At 36.7% G+C, this 18,673-nt stretch overlaps 1 protein-coding gene across 1 annotated transcript in view; it reads right to left on the bottom strand.

Annotated features, from left to right (window-relative positions):
* Positions 1-18,673, bottom strand: part of LOC105499359 (integrin subunit alpha 1) — a 167,868-nt gene that overhangs the window by 31,336 nt on the left and 117,859 nt on the right. The window contains exons 12-19 of the mRNA XM_011771899.3: positions 17,752-17,897; positions 14,251-14,394; positions 12,874-13,131; positions 10,154-10,284; positions 6,856-7,022; positions 5,276-5,412; positions 2,861-2,971; positions 176-385 (exon numbers count right to left, since the gene is read on the bottom strand). Of these exons, the coding sequence (XP_011770201.2) occupies positions 176-385; positions 2,861-2,971; positions 5,276-5,412; positions 6,856-7,022; positions 10,154-10,284; positions 12,874-13,131; positions 14,251-14,394; positions 17,752-17,897 (1,304 nt within the window). The remainder of the gene's footprint in view (positions 1-175; positions 386-2,860; positions 2,972-5,275; positions 5,413-6,855; positions 7,023-10,153; positions 10,285-12,873; positions 13,132-14,250; positions 14,395-17,751; positions 17,898-18,673) is intronic.

An 18,673-nucleotide genomic window follows, 5' to 3' on the forward strand; every position in this document is an offset into this window, starting at 1 on the left:
TAAATAAAACTTTTTTAAAAAGCTTAATACTTTCACCATTGGTGAGGACTAATGTAAAAAATTCCTTCTATTCTTTTAAAATCAATCTAATAAAAGCAATTATCTCAGTAGCATGAAAAGTAGGCTCGGTAAATGACTGTTAAGAGAATAAATAAATGAAAAACTAAAAGTTTACCTCAATTCCTGAAAAAACTAGATTTGGAGAATAATGCACTATTGTCCTGGTATTGTAGGCACTGTCCTTTGTATTTTTGACTGTGAGGCTAACATTGAACTTATCATTCTGGGACCGGACAATTAGCAGGTCCTTTTCTGTGGTGGCGACATGCAGGCTGAGGTCCGAGATACATTTTTCCTTGTTTCCACAATCTTTGGCAAAAGGAATCTGAAATGATGACAGGAAAGAATTTTTCAAAATTTCGCTACGCATTATTGAAAATTACCCATCAATTTGTGTAACAAAAATGGCATACAGCCAAAGTAAGTTAAGCAACTCATAAAGAAAATTTCCCTGCAAAAATCTTAAGGGATTTTATAATTATCCCTATAATTATAGAATAAACATTTTTTTTATTCTATAAAAAAAGAATAAACATTTACTTATGAATGTAAATTGTGCTAATCCTTTTAAGAATGAACAATTTTCATGGGTGCTTTGTACTGGCTTTTGTCTGCCAGGGAAGGGCAGTTTTGAAATACAAAGGCAAGTACTGCAAGATCTAAATCTATTCACTCTAATTATGAGATTTTTCTCTTAAAATCAATCAAATACTTAGGAATGTCATAAAGCTCAGTTGAGAGGGTGGAAAATGGTCAAGCCACAAATCTAGGAGTTTTGCTTGATTCTTCTTCATTGACAGCCTCTCCACCACCACCATATGTAACTCACCAAGCCCTGTCCATTCTACTCCTCTTCTAAATATCTCTCCAATCCTTTCTTGCTTTTGCATTCCCACCACCATCTCTCGCCCAAGAATTCTCATTTCCTCCCTGAACTAAAGTAATAGCTTCCCACTGGGCTCCCACATCCACCTGTTTCCCTCCAACCACTCTTCACTCTGCTGCATCCTGTCCCATGACTGAACCAAATAAAAAGCTTCAAAACACCGCGCTGCTCTTTCAAAAGTTTAGAATTTGTGCAGCGGCACCAAGTCCCGAATGACATGGCTCCTGCCTTTACCTCCAGCCGCACCTCACATCCCCTCCTTTCTTGCTCTTTAGTGTCAGTCACACTAGCGAGTGTCGTTGTTCCCTTCATGCTCAGGACTTTCACACTTAGCATCCCCTCTGCTCCCCAAACTCCCCTAAATAGGGTGGAAATCGCCCTATCCTTCAGGGCTCCACTGAAATGGCACAACTGCAGGAGGGCTCTCCTGACTTCCCAGCCTAGGTGGAAGTTCCCGTAGAGCTCTGAAATCCTCCTCCATAGCATACGCTCTAATTACTACTTAATACCTGTTTCCAGTGTTAGACAGTAAGTTCCAATGCCTGGTGTGTATAAGATAATCAATATATCTGGTAGGAAGGAAGAGAGAGTGGAAGAGAGGTGTATGGGGAAAAAGAATTCCCCATCCCTAATGTCTCCTCCACTGGAGCCACGCTAGTGACACCCTCCCTCTTCTCTCCCCTCACTCACTCTCAGGGGTGGCACATGGACTCTAACTTTGGGAACAGGAACTAAGTGAACACAACTCAGTCCCCTTCTCTCGTTTCTATTCTCAGAGCAGCTGTGTACCCACAGGAAGCACACATTTGGCTCTACTCCATCTGACAAGTTTTACAAGGTGGGCTCCATGAAGAAGGACAGAGATGGATCAGCACTGCTGATGATGTTGGTGGTTATCCGTGGTCTAAGTCAACGCTTCAGTGTGACGACTATCTTTATACCTAAACCATACACTGCAATCCAGTGCTAATTAGAATAACAGGGGAGATTTCTTTCCATTGGTCCTAAATTCAAGCGAGGTGAAAATGAGTGTCATTTATTAGTTTTCTTAAACTCCAACAATAGGAAATTAGAAGGATTGGGAAAAGTCTAGAAAAGCCTAATTCTTTCTTAAAACATTTAAAATTGATTTAGGGTTATGTGTGCATGGGTTTCAAGATTTTCCTAATGTTACCAGGGCAAACCTGGAGATATGGCTGAGAAAGTTCATTATTTTCTTAAACAGCAGATTTTGTTCATTATTTTGTTACACAGTAGAAAGTTCATTATTTTGTTCATTATTTTGAGAAAGTTCATTATTTTGTTACACAGTAGATAGTTGAGAAAGTGCATTTTTTTTAAGCAGTTTTTTTTTTTTTGTTTTTTTTTTTTTCTGTTGTATTTATCGGTAGGTAAGCTTTCTGAAAAACAACTCCAGATGGCCTGGGAGCTTCAGGACATTTTGCCAATTACCAGAGGAAGATAAAGCCATTGAGAAAATGGAGCAAACAAGAACCAGCAACCCCTTTTTACCTTTAGATCATTAACATGTCATTATAGGGCTAAAGTCCCTGACATAGAAGAAAATGGCCACAATTTCTTGAACATATGTTGTATAAGGAAGCATGTTTATGATCTGTACTTGTACATCTGGAGTTTCTCTCTGGACATGCTTACGTATACCTCCCTGCCCCACATCTAACTCCTTAAAATTCCCCAGGTTTTCACAGCTTGAGGAGAAGGAGGTCTTTAGAGCAAGAGCTCACGCTTTCTCCATTCCTGACCAGGAATAAAACCTGCTTGCCTTTTTTTTCTTTCTTCTAGTTGGTTGTTCTTTCTTTGTGACCAATGCAGAGTAGTGAAAAAACACAGTTTACTAGTGACACTAAAATATTCACAAGTTGGTATTTTGCATTTTAAAGAAATCCGACTTACATATTCATGTACTGAGTTCGGTAGAGAATCATCAAGAACAGGCCCATTTTCTGGATCGGTAAGATTAAAGTCCAACGTTATTCTCACGGAGTCCTGAAAGTCATGCTTGTCCTAGAGGGTGAAACACAATATATCATTGGTATCATATTTACCAGGTGTTCTGATCTTGTTATGCCTCCTTATTCTGTCCCCAAGAGTCAGGCTTACTGCAACATTTTTGTGCATCTAATCTGACATAAGATTTCATCAGGCTTTTACTTTCCTGGAGAGGGATTGGCATTCTGACAAGGGGCATAGGAAAATGTGGAGGTTTCAGAGTATGACCTGTTGACTCACTTTCAGCTCCTCAGAGGGCCTTGTTGTGTCAACATATGAGCTACCTACATCACAGTGTAGTTTTTCTTGAGACCTCAAGCCAAAGATCATTATGTAACGCTTCTGGGAACATTTCCTACCTTCAGAAGGGCAAACATTCTATAAAATGAGTTACATTTCATTAATATAATATGTACCTAGAGCTATAAGTTTTTTTTTTTTTTTTTTTTTTTTTTTTTTTTTTTTTTTGAGACAGAGTCTCTCTCTGTCACCCAGGCTGGAGTACAGTGGCGCAGTCTCAGCTCACTGCAACCTCCACTTTCCAGGTTCGAGTGATTCTCCTGCCTCAGCCTCCCGAGTAGCTGGGATTACAGGCATGCGCCACCACACCCAGCTAATTTTTGTGTTTTTAGTATAGATGGAGTTTCACCATGTTGGCCAGGCTGGTCTCGAACTCCTGACTTCAGGTGATCCACTCACCTCGGCCTCCCAAAGTGCTGGGATTACAGGCGTGAGCCACTGCGCCCAGCCAAGACTTTTATAATGTAAAATTTTTTGGAAAGGATGTGAATATGATTAATATTATTAACATGCCACCAATAACAATAATCATTTGTAGTATTCAAAATTATGAGCTTTATATACATTATTGCAAATTATTTCAACAGTCCTCTAAGATGAGTAACTATTATTGTCCTTATTTTATAGATGAAAGACTGAGCCTCTAAGAGAACCAACAACTTTGCCAAAGTCTCTCAGAATGTGGAACATTTGGGATACAAATTCGACACTGGCTGACTCCAGAACAAATTTCAAAGCGCTTATTCAAAACTCCAAAACAATTTTGGAAATGTTGAAAATATTTCAGTCCTTTAAACACCAGTGCCTAGACAGAGCTTAGACACTGAATTTGTGGACAAACATAGACTGAGATGATTTTTAGCAGGTTGGAGGCAATGCCATATCTGGTTTCATACCCCTTCAAATTTTATCCACATTCGAATTCCTAAGTGTTCAGTTCTGGTGAACTAAATAGGAGGGGCAACTCCAGTGTTACTTTATCAAATAATAGATTGATCCGGTGCTGACAGAATAAGCTTCATGATAAGTATCATGAAGCGTATCAACATGAAAATCACTGAGGAAGAACAAATGTGGCACAAAATGATGCACATTTTCTGTCACTCCCCTGCGCCTAACTACAATTTTCAGAAAACAGACTATGAATATATCAGTAATACAGAAATAAGTCAGAAGTGGGAAAATTGGCCTGGTTCCTTTAAAGCTCCAAGTTCACCATCAAGTCTCTAAGTCTTAATGTCAGTTACTAAAATCAGTTTCCTCATTACCTTCATGCTGCTTCTTAATTTTATCACTCTCATGTACACTTTAAGAAAATGTTGAGGAAACTCCTGCCCTCTGTTGGGAACATTCCCCATCTACACAATGTCCCAACAAAACACATTTTAAATGGTTCACACTGGCTTACCAGCCATCTCTCAAGATTAATAGTTTGCTGTCCAAACCTCCCTCATCCACTAAAATTACAACAAAAAACTAAACAAAACAAAAAAACCCGAAGTAGCACAAAGCCTACAGATGATAGAAAATAGCAGATAATTTTCCCCTTTGCTCTAAAGTCAAACAGCGAGATATATAGTTACATGAATCCCAGAAAGCGTACAGCCCAGCAGTCTGCCCCCCAGAGCAGTCATTCACTTATCACCCACAACTGACAGACAAAGCCCACAGAAATTCAGTGTTTTCAAGCTGAAGGAATAAATGAATGAATGAAAGAAATGAAGACACGAGTAAGGTTTCTTGTCCACTAGAACACTGTGTCTTTTTTCTGCCGTTCCATACTATACGGATGTCACAACGCAGACAGGGAAGACTAGAGATAGTTTTACAAATAGTTGGAAATGAGAAAATTAGACTTGCGATTTTATGATAAAAATGAACAAACAAGATAAAATTTCTTTTATGACATCGTAAGTGCATTTTGAAATAAAACAGTAAGAATTCGATTGACTTGAAATAAGACATCTCTACTATATTCTTGATTTGGAATAAGGCAGCTACGATATATGATTTACTTGCCAACATGTAGAAGGAGTGCTTAGTGCATTCTGATTTTCGAACTGTGATGTTCCTTTGAACTTTTCTCTCTTGAGTTCCAGAGAAAAAACTTCGTGATATTTGCCTTAGTGAATCTAGGGTGACACGGTACTGCAAATCTACAAAAATTTTAAAAAATAATTGATGGAAATGTTTATTTGAAGTGATTCTCATATTGTACAGATTATTAAATAAGCATTATAGAAAAATCTCTTCGGCAATCAATCGAAAAAGATTCTATTGTTCAGCATATCCACACTATAATAACAATGGTATTAGCAGTCATAAAGATAACCTTGAGGAACTCTATAGAACTGCTCTCTGAGTTCACTGTGCTTTCAGTGTTTAACTACATTTATTGTTTATAATTCTTATACACACACATATACACACATGCACACCTATCATCTAATTTCCAGACCACCACAGTAATTATTATATTTTCACTTAAAATATTCCTTTTAACTTTAGAAATGCTGGAACCCTGTTAGAATATTGATTATGTTATATTTCAATAGAGGCAAAAATATACATTAGTTACTTGTTTACAAATATATACATTTTAATCTATTTATATATAAAAGGATATTATCTCAGCTTATGTTCAAGCCACTATTAAGCTTCAATAAAATAAGCGTACTACAATAAAGAAAATAAGTGAAATCTTACACTTTATATGAAGGCTACAATAATCCTTATTTGATCACTTAGTTACTTTGCAAAAATTAAGTAAGACTGAAACAAAGTTACATATAAAACACAAAAGTCATTACTTTATATTCCTATACCTCATTGATCTTTCTAGTCAGGAGGCTATTTCAGAGCATATACATGCACATATGGAACAAATCAAGGAAAACAGATTTTAAGGATTAATGGTTTTTCTCATTCTGCTTATATTTGGTTACAGAGTAAATTTTTCTTCTGCAGTCAATGGTCTTTATAGCTTTGATTCGAGCATATTTCAACATCATTAAAAACCTGCCTTAGAAAGTGGAGAACAAAGGGAGGACGAGGAAGTACAGGCTGACCTGATGCACCTGAGAACACACACACACAGCAAGTGTGACTCTCAGAAACTAGGGTCACCTCAGTGGAGCAAAGGATCTCAGAAATGTGGGAATGGTGAAGTATTCGGGTTCTCTGCAATACCAGTCTTTCCCAGGAGGGGGCAAGAGAAGGGAGAGAAGATTCTTTGCAGAAACCCACAGGAAGGAAAACTGGGCCCATTTGGGACCCAATTTCTAAACTCTACCTCTGAATCGGTATTTTTTTTCTTAAGCCTCTGATTGTACATAGTAAGTAGGAGAGCCAGACAGACACTATGCAGTGTTGAGGGTGCTGCATACAAACATGTAATTTTTGCTCCAGAATTGACTGGGTTCCATAACCTATTCCTTTTGCAGCAGAATTTTTTTTCAAGGTTCTACATATTCACTGGGGCAAATATGATGTGCAGCTCACCATGGTGGGGAAAATGCAATATCCTGCTGGGTTTCATCATGCTGGAGCAAATACATCGTCCTCTACCCAAAAGTACTTGCTATAATTATTTTGCTTACCAGCTTCATAAATCGTGTCTTCTTTAGATTTTAATTTCACATCAAAACACACTGTAGCATTTATGCATACTGTTTCATTTCCCTCCATATGGCAGTTTTTCTTTTGAATATTCACTTTATTTGGTTCAAAATTCATGGTCACTTTAACTACGGCCACATCTCGGGACCTCCAAACAAAAACAATGGGATTACTCACACATTTTTACATTTAATGAATGTTATCAGCTTGGGTGTGCAAAGTGAGGGCATGGAAGGGGGTCTGCTTCGTGTATAATACAGCACTCAGGACTCTGTTTATTTAATTAATCCTTGTGACAGAAGAGATTATATCTGATGTTCTAAGACATGCAGGTTATATTTGGAAACCATTTGGGGCTTTTGGTTCAAACGCCAAAGATCTAGTTTTGCCTGTGATGGAAAAGAGATGGAACCAAGTGCCCAGGTGAACCACAGAATCAACTATATTTTGGGGATTTACGAGTTTGTTCCCAATTTGAAAGAAGTCTAAAGGTCCCTGAGTAACTCGTAGGCCCCTGCTATCTCTCATCTGGACTGTAATATTGTCAGTCCTTGTGAGTTCAGCTCTTCCTCTATTTCTAGGAAGGAAAAGCAAAATAACATTTGAGGCAGTGTGCTAGACATGGATGTTATTTCATTGAATTCTTAAGATTAATTATAAGAAACATCATTTCTGTTTTATGTTTGATAACTGGGGCTCTGAAAGGTTAAATATTTTACGCCAGGTCAAAAGCTATTAAGAGGAAAAACCTGGGATTTTAAACTCAATCGTTTTAACTCTAACGCCCAATGATGTCTACTAATCCAAAATGAGATCAGAGTAAGATCTTAGACATGGGGAATATATGGATCCTGAGGCCATTGTTTTATATCCAAGCTAGAACAATTATTGCACATTTTTACCTGGTTTCTGCCTTGTGGCCAGAGCTAGCCCCTTGTAACTACGTATCTTGTGAATAATGAAGTCACTACTTATGCTTTTGCTTTAAAAAACGGTGGTTTTCTTTTTTCTGTTAAAACAATGTACTCATAGAAAATATAAACATCATAGAAATGCATAAAGAAAACACAAATAACTTGTAATACTACCACTCAGCAATAGCCACCATTAACATTTAGTACACTCGGTGGTTTTTTCTTTACAGAAGAAAATGTGCATATACATATACACATGCATCCATATATATATGTACAAAAGCACATCTTCATATGTATGCATACATATTTTTAAAACATTATATTACAGTGAACAACTTTCCAATATTTACATTTTTCTGAGAATATGATTTTTAATGGAAGTTATTTTTTTTAATGGGAATAGACTATATCAGCATATGCACATACCATAATCTATGCATTCAGTCCCCTCTCATTGGATATTTAGCTTAATTTAAGAAAATGGTTTCTGAGTATAGTGGTAAATTTAACATTATTAAAAGGTAGTATTACATACAGTGCTGTGATGACATCTTCAATCGTACTTCTAGATTGTATCTTTACATTTTTAGGAAATTAAATCCTTGGTAAAAAGTAGGAACATTGGAATGCTTTTAAATACTTATTGATAAAGACCTTCTAATGAGTTTCAACCAGTTTACCCTTTCATCAGCAATGAATGAACATGCCTAGTTTCCTGTTTAGTAATAAGGATTCTCCAGGCATGAAGCTGTCTTGACCATTATCTACCCCACACATCCTCTCTGCCCCAGCCACATCTTTCTTGGGGGTCAGTCCAGGTCTCATGACAAGACCCTCACTATTTGCTTCCAAATGTTCTTCCTATTGCCTGTCATTTGTATACACTCTCACTTCTTGTTAGGCATTGTGAATCTTAGTCTTCGTGTCCCAGTTTTTTGGTTTGGTCCATTCTTCTGTCAATGGAGCCTGGACTATGCTAGAGAAATGACCATCATTTTGGCCCATCAATGCCTTGATTCGGGGCAGGAGAGGCCATAAATAGGTTTGCAAAGCTTTGCAAGAAGGCCTTGAAACAAAACTGGAGCATAAAAATCCTGAAAACATATTTTTAATATGAGAATTCATAAAATAAATATTTGTGAGCTAAAGGGAGCATAATAAACTAATTCAGGATTAACAGTTCAAACAAAATTGAAATATATACATTGTCTCTGACACTGCTGACTTCTGGTTTTGAGCCTTGGTTTCTGGCGAGTCCTCCCCAAAGTCCCAGCCACTCGGCTGCCTAATATTCCCTTTTCTTAGGTATCACCCCTCAGTCTTCTTTCCCCTCTACTGTAAAGTTTTTTTTTTTTAACATAGTGATTATTGTATGTGCACAATTTACTGTACCATTCTAACTTGACCATTAGTTCTTAAGCATTATGTTAAATTACAGCAAAGTCATTTATTTTCACCTCTCTATCTTCATCTTTCTTTCACTGTTTACTACTCTTCTAGGTAAATTTTTGGGAAAAAGAGAATTGAGGTATGTTTCCACCTGAATTACAGTAAACCAATGCATTAATTTAGGCGAATCAACATGCGGACTTCTCATAAGGTCACTTGGAATAGACATTTTACTTATGAAACTCTTCCTTTATATTTCTTAATGAAATTTATTATATTTTCCAAAATTATCATGTGGGTTTCTCATTAAGTTGATTCTTGACTTCCTAGTAATTTTTTTTCAAACAGAACAGTTTTTGAAATAGGATATTTTAGCTGGTTAAAGCTATGGTTATTAACGTTATTGCTTACTAAATTATTATTTTATTCTTAATAAATAAAGCATTATGAATGTATGTATCTGAAAGAACTGGGCAAATTGGGGGATGCGGGCATTTTAACAGCTGAGCAAAGATATTACTTAAGATGCCTCCAGGCTTGACAACAATATAAACAGTCAGAGAGTGCTGCTGGATTATCTGTTTCTATGTATCAGGCCAATGAATAAAAAGTCGATTATCTCTAAAACCTTGTAAGCAACCCAATATTAGGGATGGTTTATTGTTTATATACATCCTCTGTAAGATCTTCTCTTCCCCTATACCTCTCCTGAAACAGAATACCTATTTTAGTGTAAACCACATAATAGACACACCAAATTAAGAGTTCATTCTACTTGTTTCTTTCATATAGCTTCTTTGTTCTTAAGATCTATTGACTCTTTCAGCTCACTCAGCTGAATAACTTGTATCTGCATAGTGGAACACAGAAGGAAATAGATATTTGGTATGATACGAGCTCCAATCACACTGGGAGCTCGGCAAGTTCTGGGTGACCCAGTCTCAGATTAACAGGATGTTATTAAAATACTTACCAGAAGAGGGCAGCACCACCAAGGCCCCCAATAGTCACATCTGTCAGACCGTCACCATTTAAATCCATTTCTCCGTGGATAGACTGGCCAAAAAATTTCAGTGTCTCACCATCCCCACCTGATGGAATACGCTGTGAGAATCCAAAAAAAGAGTTTCATATGAGAAGAGTCTGTTCAAAACAGTTTCAAATAAATCTGAGAATTTAAATTGTTTAACAAAATCAAAATTAAAGATCTTTTGGGAATCCACCCAAGAGGTCCCTCACGTGGAGATAAGAGGAAAAACTCAGATGTTCCCAGAGGATATTGCTCTTTTTATAGTACAGACAAAATCATTTCAAGGTCACTGACACCAGAGACAGAGGGAAAAATTATATAATGTCATTTTGTCTAATCCTCAAAGGAAACAGTATGAGTAATTGGTTCTGTGCCTTCTGCTTCCTAGCCAATCCCATCACACAGACATATTTAAAGGTACTGGAGATCTTGAAAACATATCATATTAGGACAGCGGGGAGAGGAGTAGAAGATTGCTCTAGGGGTCAATTTGGAGTTCACTGAACTTTGTGGCTGGGTATAAATAATACATCCCATCAAATACATTTTCCAATATGTAATCTCTACTGTCTTTCAAAAATTGTCCTAAAAGTTGAGGGCACGAGACTCAATTCCACTCACATGTATTCACAACGTTGAGATGGCACAAATGAATATGTCTTGAAGACAGATCTGTGCATATTACCATACATAGTATGTTTGATATCTGTACTTCCTGACTTAGCATTGGTTCAAGCTGAAGGTAATGCTTTTAACAGAAGTCCATGGCAAGCAGACAGGACTTACAAACCCTCCCTAAACTTCAAGTCTTCTCAGATTCTTGTTTTCCACATAAAAAACATAAAATAAGAAGCCCACTAAGGAAAACCAAATGGAAACAGTTTTCATGCTTAAACAGGTTAGGCTCATTTTAAAGTTGTTTTTTGTTGTTATTGTTGTTGTTGTTTTTGAGACGGAGGCTCGCTCTGTCACCCACGCTGGAGTGCAGTGGCGCTACCTCAGTTCACTGCAACCTCCGCCTCCCAGGTTCAAGCACTTCTCCTGCCTCAGCCTCCCAAGTAGCTGGGATTACAGGTGCGCACCACCACTCCCGACTAATTTTTTGTATTTTTGGTAGAGACGGGGTTTCACCATGTTGGCCAGGCTGATCTCGAACTCCTGACCTTGTGATCTGCCTGCCTCGGCCTCCCAAAGTGCTGGGATTACAGGCATGAGCCACTGCACCCAGCCATCCTCATTTTTTTAAGCGAAGAATTCAGGAGATATCTGCCTCATTGGTTCTATGGGCTTGACTGTTTGATTCTGGATTATCCCACACATAAGCAGCATCTGGTTCTCATGGAAATGAGTAAGCACATCTTCACCTATCCCTTCAAAAAGCATTTTGCCAGTAATTAAACAAATCCAACTCTAATATTCTTTTTGTTGTTTTTGTTTAAAGTTGCATCTTGATTTATCACTGTTTAGAAAACAAGTTGTTTATGACAATCTATTTCATCTCACAATGATTTAGCTTTCCTTTTCTACTTCAAATGCTACCCCATTAAATTTACAGGATTGACACTGAAGGAGTAAAGTGGAAGAATATAAGAAAGAACTTCTTCCTGTGTTTCCTAATTCCATCATGCCCCAGTCATTAATATTGCCTGTCTCTTGTTACGTAAATAATGCCATAAAGATTTTCAACAGAAACAAATTATTTATCAAATGGCTACAAGTGCTCTTATTGAAATAAGCCCTTTATTCTGTTCACTATTGTTGTTATGGTTTTATGAAAAATCACTCATGTTTGCATTACATGAATAGATTTTGAGAGCTCTGTTGACTACAGAACCAAAGAGAACACTCAAATAGAAAATGAAATAATTAATATTCTGATTTCTTTTCAAACTATGTAAGTTAGAAGGTAGTGAATTCTGTTTTATTTGTAAGTAGCTGTTCAATATCTAACCGACTATGATTACCTAAAAACAGACAATTACGTTCAAACTCCTTTAAATTATTTTGTTTTTATAGTGCATTTAGCACTTTTGTAACTTGTTATTTTTCTAATGCAGGAAAAAAATACGCTTATGGATTACAGCTGTTAACTGACAACAAAGTACAAACAAGAATAACAGAAGTTCCCTGCAGCTTAAACTTAATATTCAGATTTATTTTTCCTAAGGATTACTTGTGAGAAAATTATAAATCTTTAGAAATCCTAATTCACTTGAGGAAAATATAACAACTTAATGGATAAATATGAACTTAATGCAATTTATTATAACAGCATGAACATTAAATATAAAATCAAGAATCTAATTTCCTTTATTGGTTAAGTCATATAATTATTTTTGCCTTATTCACAAAGCAGTGCCCTCTATTTAGAATGGGACACACTGAAGATGTTAAACAGCATTGTTACAAAGTATTCTTTTGTTTTTTACTGTTTCAAAAAGTCAAATCCTGGAGACATGGAAAATAACAACAGAAAGGAAATTAGATAAATGTATAAAATATAAAGTAATTAATCTATAAGGAGCACTTAAAGAGAATTAAATCTAGTTTCCCAATAAGGTCAGGAGGAAGAAATTAAATAACTCATGAAGTTAGACAGGTAATGCCTGGCATCGAACTGACTTATCACTGAAGGTTGGGAATCTGTAGGTTTCAACTCTTACTTGTGCATACTCTTTCCTTATCGTCTTGCCACTTCCATGATAAATGTACACAGCTCCCCCGTGATCATCTTCCAGCGGAGCTCCTATCACGATGTCATTAAATCCATCAAGATTGAGATCTTTCACAGCAGCAATAGCAGTTCCAAAACGAGCCCCGCATGGCTCATTTTTGTTTTCTTTTGTGCATGAATTGTGCTGCCGAGATGAACAGCACGTCTGCTTAGTAGGTTCCAGGCTCATTTGATATTCAAACCTTGTCTGGAAGAAAGATAAACAGGATATTTACAGATTTCCATCATTACTACAGCGGAGTAAAAATTTTAAAGTATACTAAATCAGTGCTATTAACAGCCATTTGTACATTAGTGGTAAGGGTGGTAAAATTTCTTTAAAATTGTGCCTATCTGAGAGCAAAGTTAGGGATTCCAAAGAGCAGATTGTAGAAGTGTGGGAGACATACTTTAATGGAATCTCTCTTTAATGCAATTGAGTGAGTATATAATTCAGAGCATCTTTTTCAGGCCAAATAATATTTAAATCCTTAATTTATACCACTATCCCCTCTTCACCCAATATTGTGCAAAGTGAAAATTTATTCTGCTTTAAAAGGAAACTTTCTCTAAAGCTGCCTAGAGTGGAAGAAAAAAAAAAAAATCCCAGACAGAAAGTACTAGCAAAGGTGATCGAGAATACACTTTCTTGAAAAAGAACAAAACAGCCTGGGACAAAAAAAGTTGACAGGAGGGAGCCAAAAAATGATAGGAAGAAAGATATATGATTTATTATTTAAAATAATCAATTTAGGAGAGAATGTACATATTTGGAAAAGCTAAGTAAACACTGGCTTTGCTGTAAAGAGCAAAACATTCTTCTAATGAAGAAATTAAAAATTATTTAACTTAAAAAATGATGTCTAAAGTCAGGCATGGAAGACAAAATCTCACTCCAGCCCAGTGAAGTATTTCCTGGAAGTCTGCAGTGTCGCTGCCTTGAAACTCATGACTTCTCCCCCTCAACCCTATCCGATTTAACTGCTGAGGTTATTATCCACCTCCAAGCCAGAGCTGATAAGCTTCCCAGCCTAAATAAGCCTTGTGGGTTTATTTAACAGTTTAGTGAGATTTATATTTACCTCCTTTATCCTATACAGTGTTAAACATAATTCATATTTCCAAGCAGAAAATATCTAAGGGTTGGAGCTACTTTATTATAATTATAAATGGTCATTTCAAAACTGAGGGGTTGGTGGAGTGAATAAATCCTGATAGCTTCTTTGCTCTGTTTTTTCAAAGTGAGTGAAAAAGTAGAACCTATTATTCAAAAATGAAGAGAAGGAAGAGATTTTACTGGATTTCTACCAAACTCAGACACCATTACCTGATTGAGAGCATACACATACACTTTTCCTTGCTCCTCTTTCTCCGTTCCCATGTACATAGGGGCTCCGACTAGAAGAATGTCAGTATTAGAATCCTTGTCAATGTCAATTGTTGTTAAAATACTGCCAAAGTAGGAACCAATCTAGGACACAAAATGAAACAAAACAGCCCAATGAACATCGGAAATTCTCAAGGAAGCTGAAATCTACATTTGTTTTACTTCTAGCAATCTAGTAGAGGAGCTAGTTGGCAAAGGAAATGAAAGATAGAAATTGATGCTCCCTGAAAGTTATTTATTGGCTCTTTCATGAGGATAAAGAATATTAGTCGGTTCCATCTTTGAGGATGAACAGCTGTTATAGATTTCATTGCTTGACAGTAACAAAATGAATTTCTTTAGATTTCACTCTAACCTCTCTTTCTTCTCCACAAATCAGAAAAGGTCAGTAATACTATAGTGATTTTTTAAGGAAATAAAATTAGATAAGCAGTAGAATGCATTCTGTAACGGTTGCATATATGTTTAAATACATTATAAGGAACTGAGTTGTCCTGGAATACTGGTGTGGCATATTTCACCTCATAGTCTTGGAAGATTGTCTTCTCAATTAAATGATTAAGTGTTATCCCAGCAGCTATGGGATATAGAAAAATATGGAAGGATTGCAGGGGGATCATCCCTTGTAGCAATATGTTTTCTCTATTTAGACAAAAGCAGAGAACTTACACTTCATTACCTAAATGCTTAAACAAGTTTTTCAAATATTATTCTATGTTTAATATTTGATGCTCTTAATAATTATCTTATTGTACATCTCCCTGTAGTGGCTTCTGTGATTTTACTCTTAAAATCTTGCTTCTGCCCCTGTGGCATAGACACTCTTTCATATTTACTGGCTTCTTCCCCCACTCCCATTTTCTGAATTTTGGCCTCTTCTAAAGCTCAGACATGTAGCTTTTTTCCATTCTCTTACCCTAGATAACCAATCCTTCTTAAACATTTCTACTAAGGCAATTGCAAATATCATTCTGTCTTCCTTCTCAAGGCTTCAGTTCTACATTTCTAGACATTGCTCCTAGGCATGTGGGCAAAAGACACTGCCTTTTGAGTGCACTTTTCTCACAGGTTTTTGAGGGGCTTAAGAGGTCTTTTTAAAAGTTGAATTAATTATAAACATAAATAAAATAGAAGATCTTGCAACACTGGGTTTTCCTTCCCATATGGCAACGGTCAACTGGAGCTCGGTGGAATTTTACAAGCTGCCCAGGGCCATGATTCCCACCACTTCCTGTGTTTTTTCACCCAGCAGCTTTACTCATTGACTTTACCTATTTTGATTTTACTTTACTGGCACATGCAAATATCTGAATTTGTGCTTACTGTTACAAGGAACATGTCTAAAAGCCAAACGTCACTGTTAAAAATACCTAAATTGCTTGAGGTGTTGACATTCTAATCATGGAGCCACCTTTCTTTCAGATTCTCAGGCTGAAACTGAAGTCATTCATGATTTAAATCATTCATGATACTCTCCTCAACTTTCATAGGTAAATTTTCATAAAATTTGACACTTCTTGTCTTGTAGACAATTAATGGAGTGATAATGGAACTAAGATGTCATCTAAAATGCTTCATTTTACTATTGCCAATTTCTTCTTATTGATATCTGTCATGCCCCTTCCTTTTCCATTTTTACTGCTGACATCTTATTTTACGTTCTTCTTACCTCCAGTTTGAGCTATAACAATAGCCTTACTCTAACTGTTATGCATTTTCCGAGTATAAATGTGGGCAAAGAGTTAATAAAACCCTTTCACCTGATACATGAGGATCTGACCTTTAGTTACTCTAACTCTGTTGCCCTGGGAATCTGCTGAGGCTGGGATTTCAACTTTACCACTAAGGCTAAGCTGTTGCTTTTACCCCTGATGGGGTAAAAATAACCTCTTATTGGGATATTGTATTCAGGCTGTGTGGAACTCTAAATGATTTATAAGGACCTGATGAAGATGACATAGTTTTGACTTCCCAGAGTGCAGTTACTCTTGTAGCCAGCCTGCCCTTTGTAGAGACCCTGGAAGCTATGTCTATGGTGCTGTCATAAAAGATACTGCTCCTGCGGGGCATGGGGCTAGAAAGCCAGTGCAGTCTGTGGACGTTACTAATGTGAATATCCCCGCACCTGAGCTTTACTGCTGCGCTGGGCTGCAGCTCGGACTCCTGCAGAACAGCAGGGCTGATGCGGCCCTGCCCCTCTAGTCTAAAAGTTGGAATATTTAGTGAAGGCTAAGAAGAACCCCTCTCCCACCCTCTGTAAAAGGACTGTGGAATAAAGTTAATAAATCCTCCTTGTAGAACTGTTGAAAAATACAGAAAACTTTTTAGAGATAAAAGTTCCCTGAGCTATCACAATCCAAAAATAACAACAACAAAAAGCATGGTTAGATCTTTCTTTCAGTTAATATGTATGTGTGTGTGTGTGCACGCGTGTGTGTAAATGTTTGCATATTTGTGATGTTTCTTTCAGTTTATATATATACATATATAAATGTTATTTCATGTATAATTTCCCAAATTTCTTTTAATATTCAATACCACCTAATAAGAATTTTCCAATTTTAAATATTATAGCCAATTTCCCATTACCTCCAGGATAAAGTCCAAGCTCTTAATTTGCCATTCAAAACCTCACATAATATGAGTCCACGTTATCTTTTTAACTTTCTCTTTCACTGCTCTTCCTACCTATCTATATTCTATCATCCCTTGTAGATTCAGCCCAAATTTCATCTTCTAAGAAGCTCTTCTGCACCAATCCTAGCTTAAAGCAATCTCATCATATTCTGACTGTATTGTCTGGGCCACTGGTAATTTCGTACCTCTTAATGTTTTGGATCTCTTTTCTTGTGTATGTATTTGTATGTCTGTATCTACATCTATTCTACATCTTTTTTTTTTTTTTTTTTTGTCTGAGATGGGGTTCCACTCTTGTTGCCCAGGCTGGAGTGCAGTGGCACGATCTCGGCTCATGGCAACCTCCACCTTCCAGGTTCAAGCGATTCTCCTACCTCAGCCTCCCTAGTAACTGGGATTACAGGCATGTGCCACCACGCCCAGCTAATTTTGTATTTTTAGTAGAGTTTTTTTCTCCATGTTGGTCAGGCTGTTTAGTAGAGTTTGGTTTCTCCATGTTGGTCAGGCTGGTCTCAAACTCCTGACCTCAGGTAATCTGCCCGCCTCAGCCTCCCAAAGTGCTGGGATTATAGGTGTGAGCCACTGTGCCCAGCCTATTATACATCCTACCTCCACCCCCATCCAACATGAAGAGAAAGATACAGACACTATACATCACTTCCAAAGAACCTAACATGGGGCCCTGTTCCCAGTTTTTACTGAATATGTGGATAACACATTTTTAAAAGTTTAGGACAATAGACAGTAAACATACATAGAGTATGAATAGATTAGTTTAAATAAAACAATATTTTTCAAGTTTACCTGTTCTCCACTGAGTGTCTGGAGAATTTTGATGTTTCCATCTTCCATCCTGTAGATAATGACCTGGCCTGTATGATTGTACCGAGGCTGTCCAGCAATATAGAGCACATCTCCAGAAGAAGCAGTAGCAGAGTTTACAGTGTAACCTAACAAAAGAAAGATTCCAGATATACCACCTGGACCCTTAAAGTCTTCATGTAATAAATTAAAACTCTTTCTAAATGACCAAGAGAATCATTTTTATATGGTTATATTTTGAAAATAATATTTTTTCTTCAGTGCATGTAAGAATTTGTTCTGGTGGAGGCTTTTAATGTGCTCTCTATCTACCACAATTGCTTTCTCCGGAGAATCTATTTACCCCCAGTCTGAGTTTTTCATTATTTAAAATCACAAATGATACAACAATGATGACACACACAAAAACATTGCACACCCCCACCCCATTTTGTAATAAATCGATTGTATTTCATTTGGATATATGTGTCTGCACTACAGAATTTAATACTTTTTATATAATTAGATCAGAGAAAATGTAAACTTTTTCTGTGCTGCTACTAGCTTTTTAAATTGTAATTTTAAATAATTGAAGATGATTTCTCTTGGTTAAAGCATAAAGACATTACATTTATATTACATGAGCATTTCCCGATAAAACACTAGAATTCAGGTGGTTTAAATATTTTTGGTATTACACTTAAGATTTCAAAGACACCTTGGTGCATTTAAATTTGTCCCTCTTCTGGATTTTTTGACAGTAAATTTTAAGGAATAGATCACTGGATCAAGTTTTTAATGATTCTTATAGTGTCTAGAAAATTGTTTCCAGAAAATTTGTACTACTTTGTTCTATGAACAGCCATATGAAAGACAATTTCATGAAACTGTCCCAGGCTTTGTGTATTATCACTATTATTTAAAT

The sequence above is a fragment of the Macaca nemestrina genome, chromosome 6, assembly GCF_043159975.1.
Source record: "Macaca nemestrina isolate mMacNem1 chromosome 6, mMacNem.hap1, whole genome shotgun sequence".
Classification (NCBI taxonomy): domain Eukaryota; kingdom Metazoa; phylum Chordata; class Mammalia; order Primates; family Cercopithecidae; genus Macaca; species Macaca nemestrina.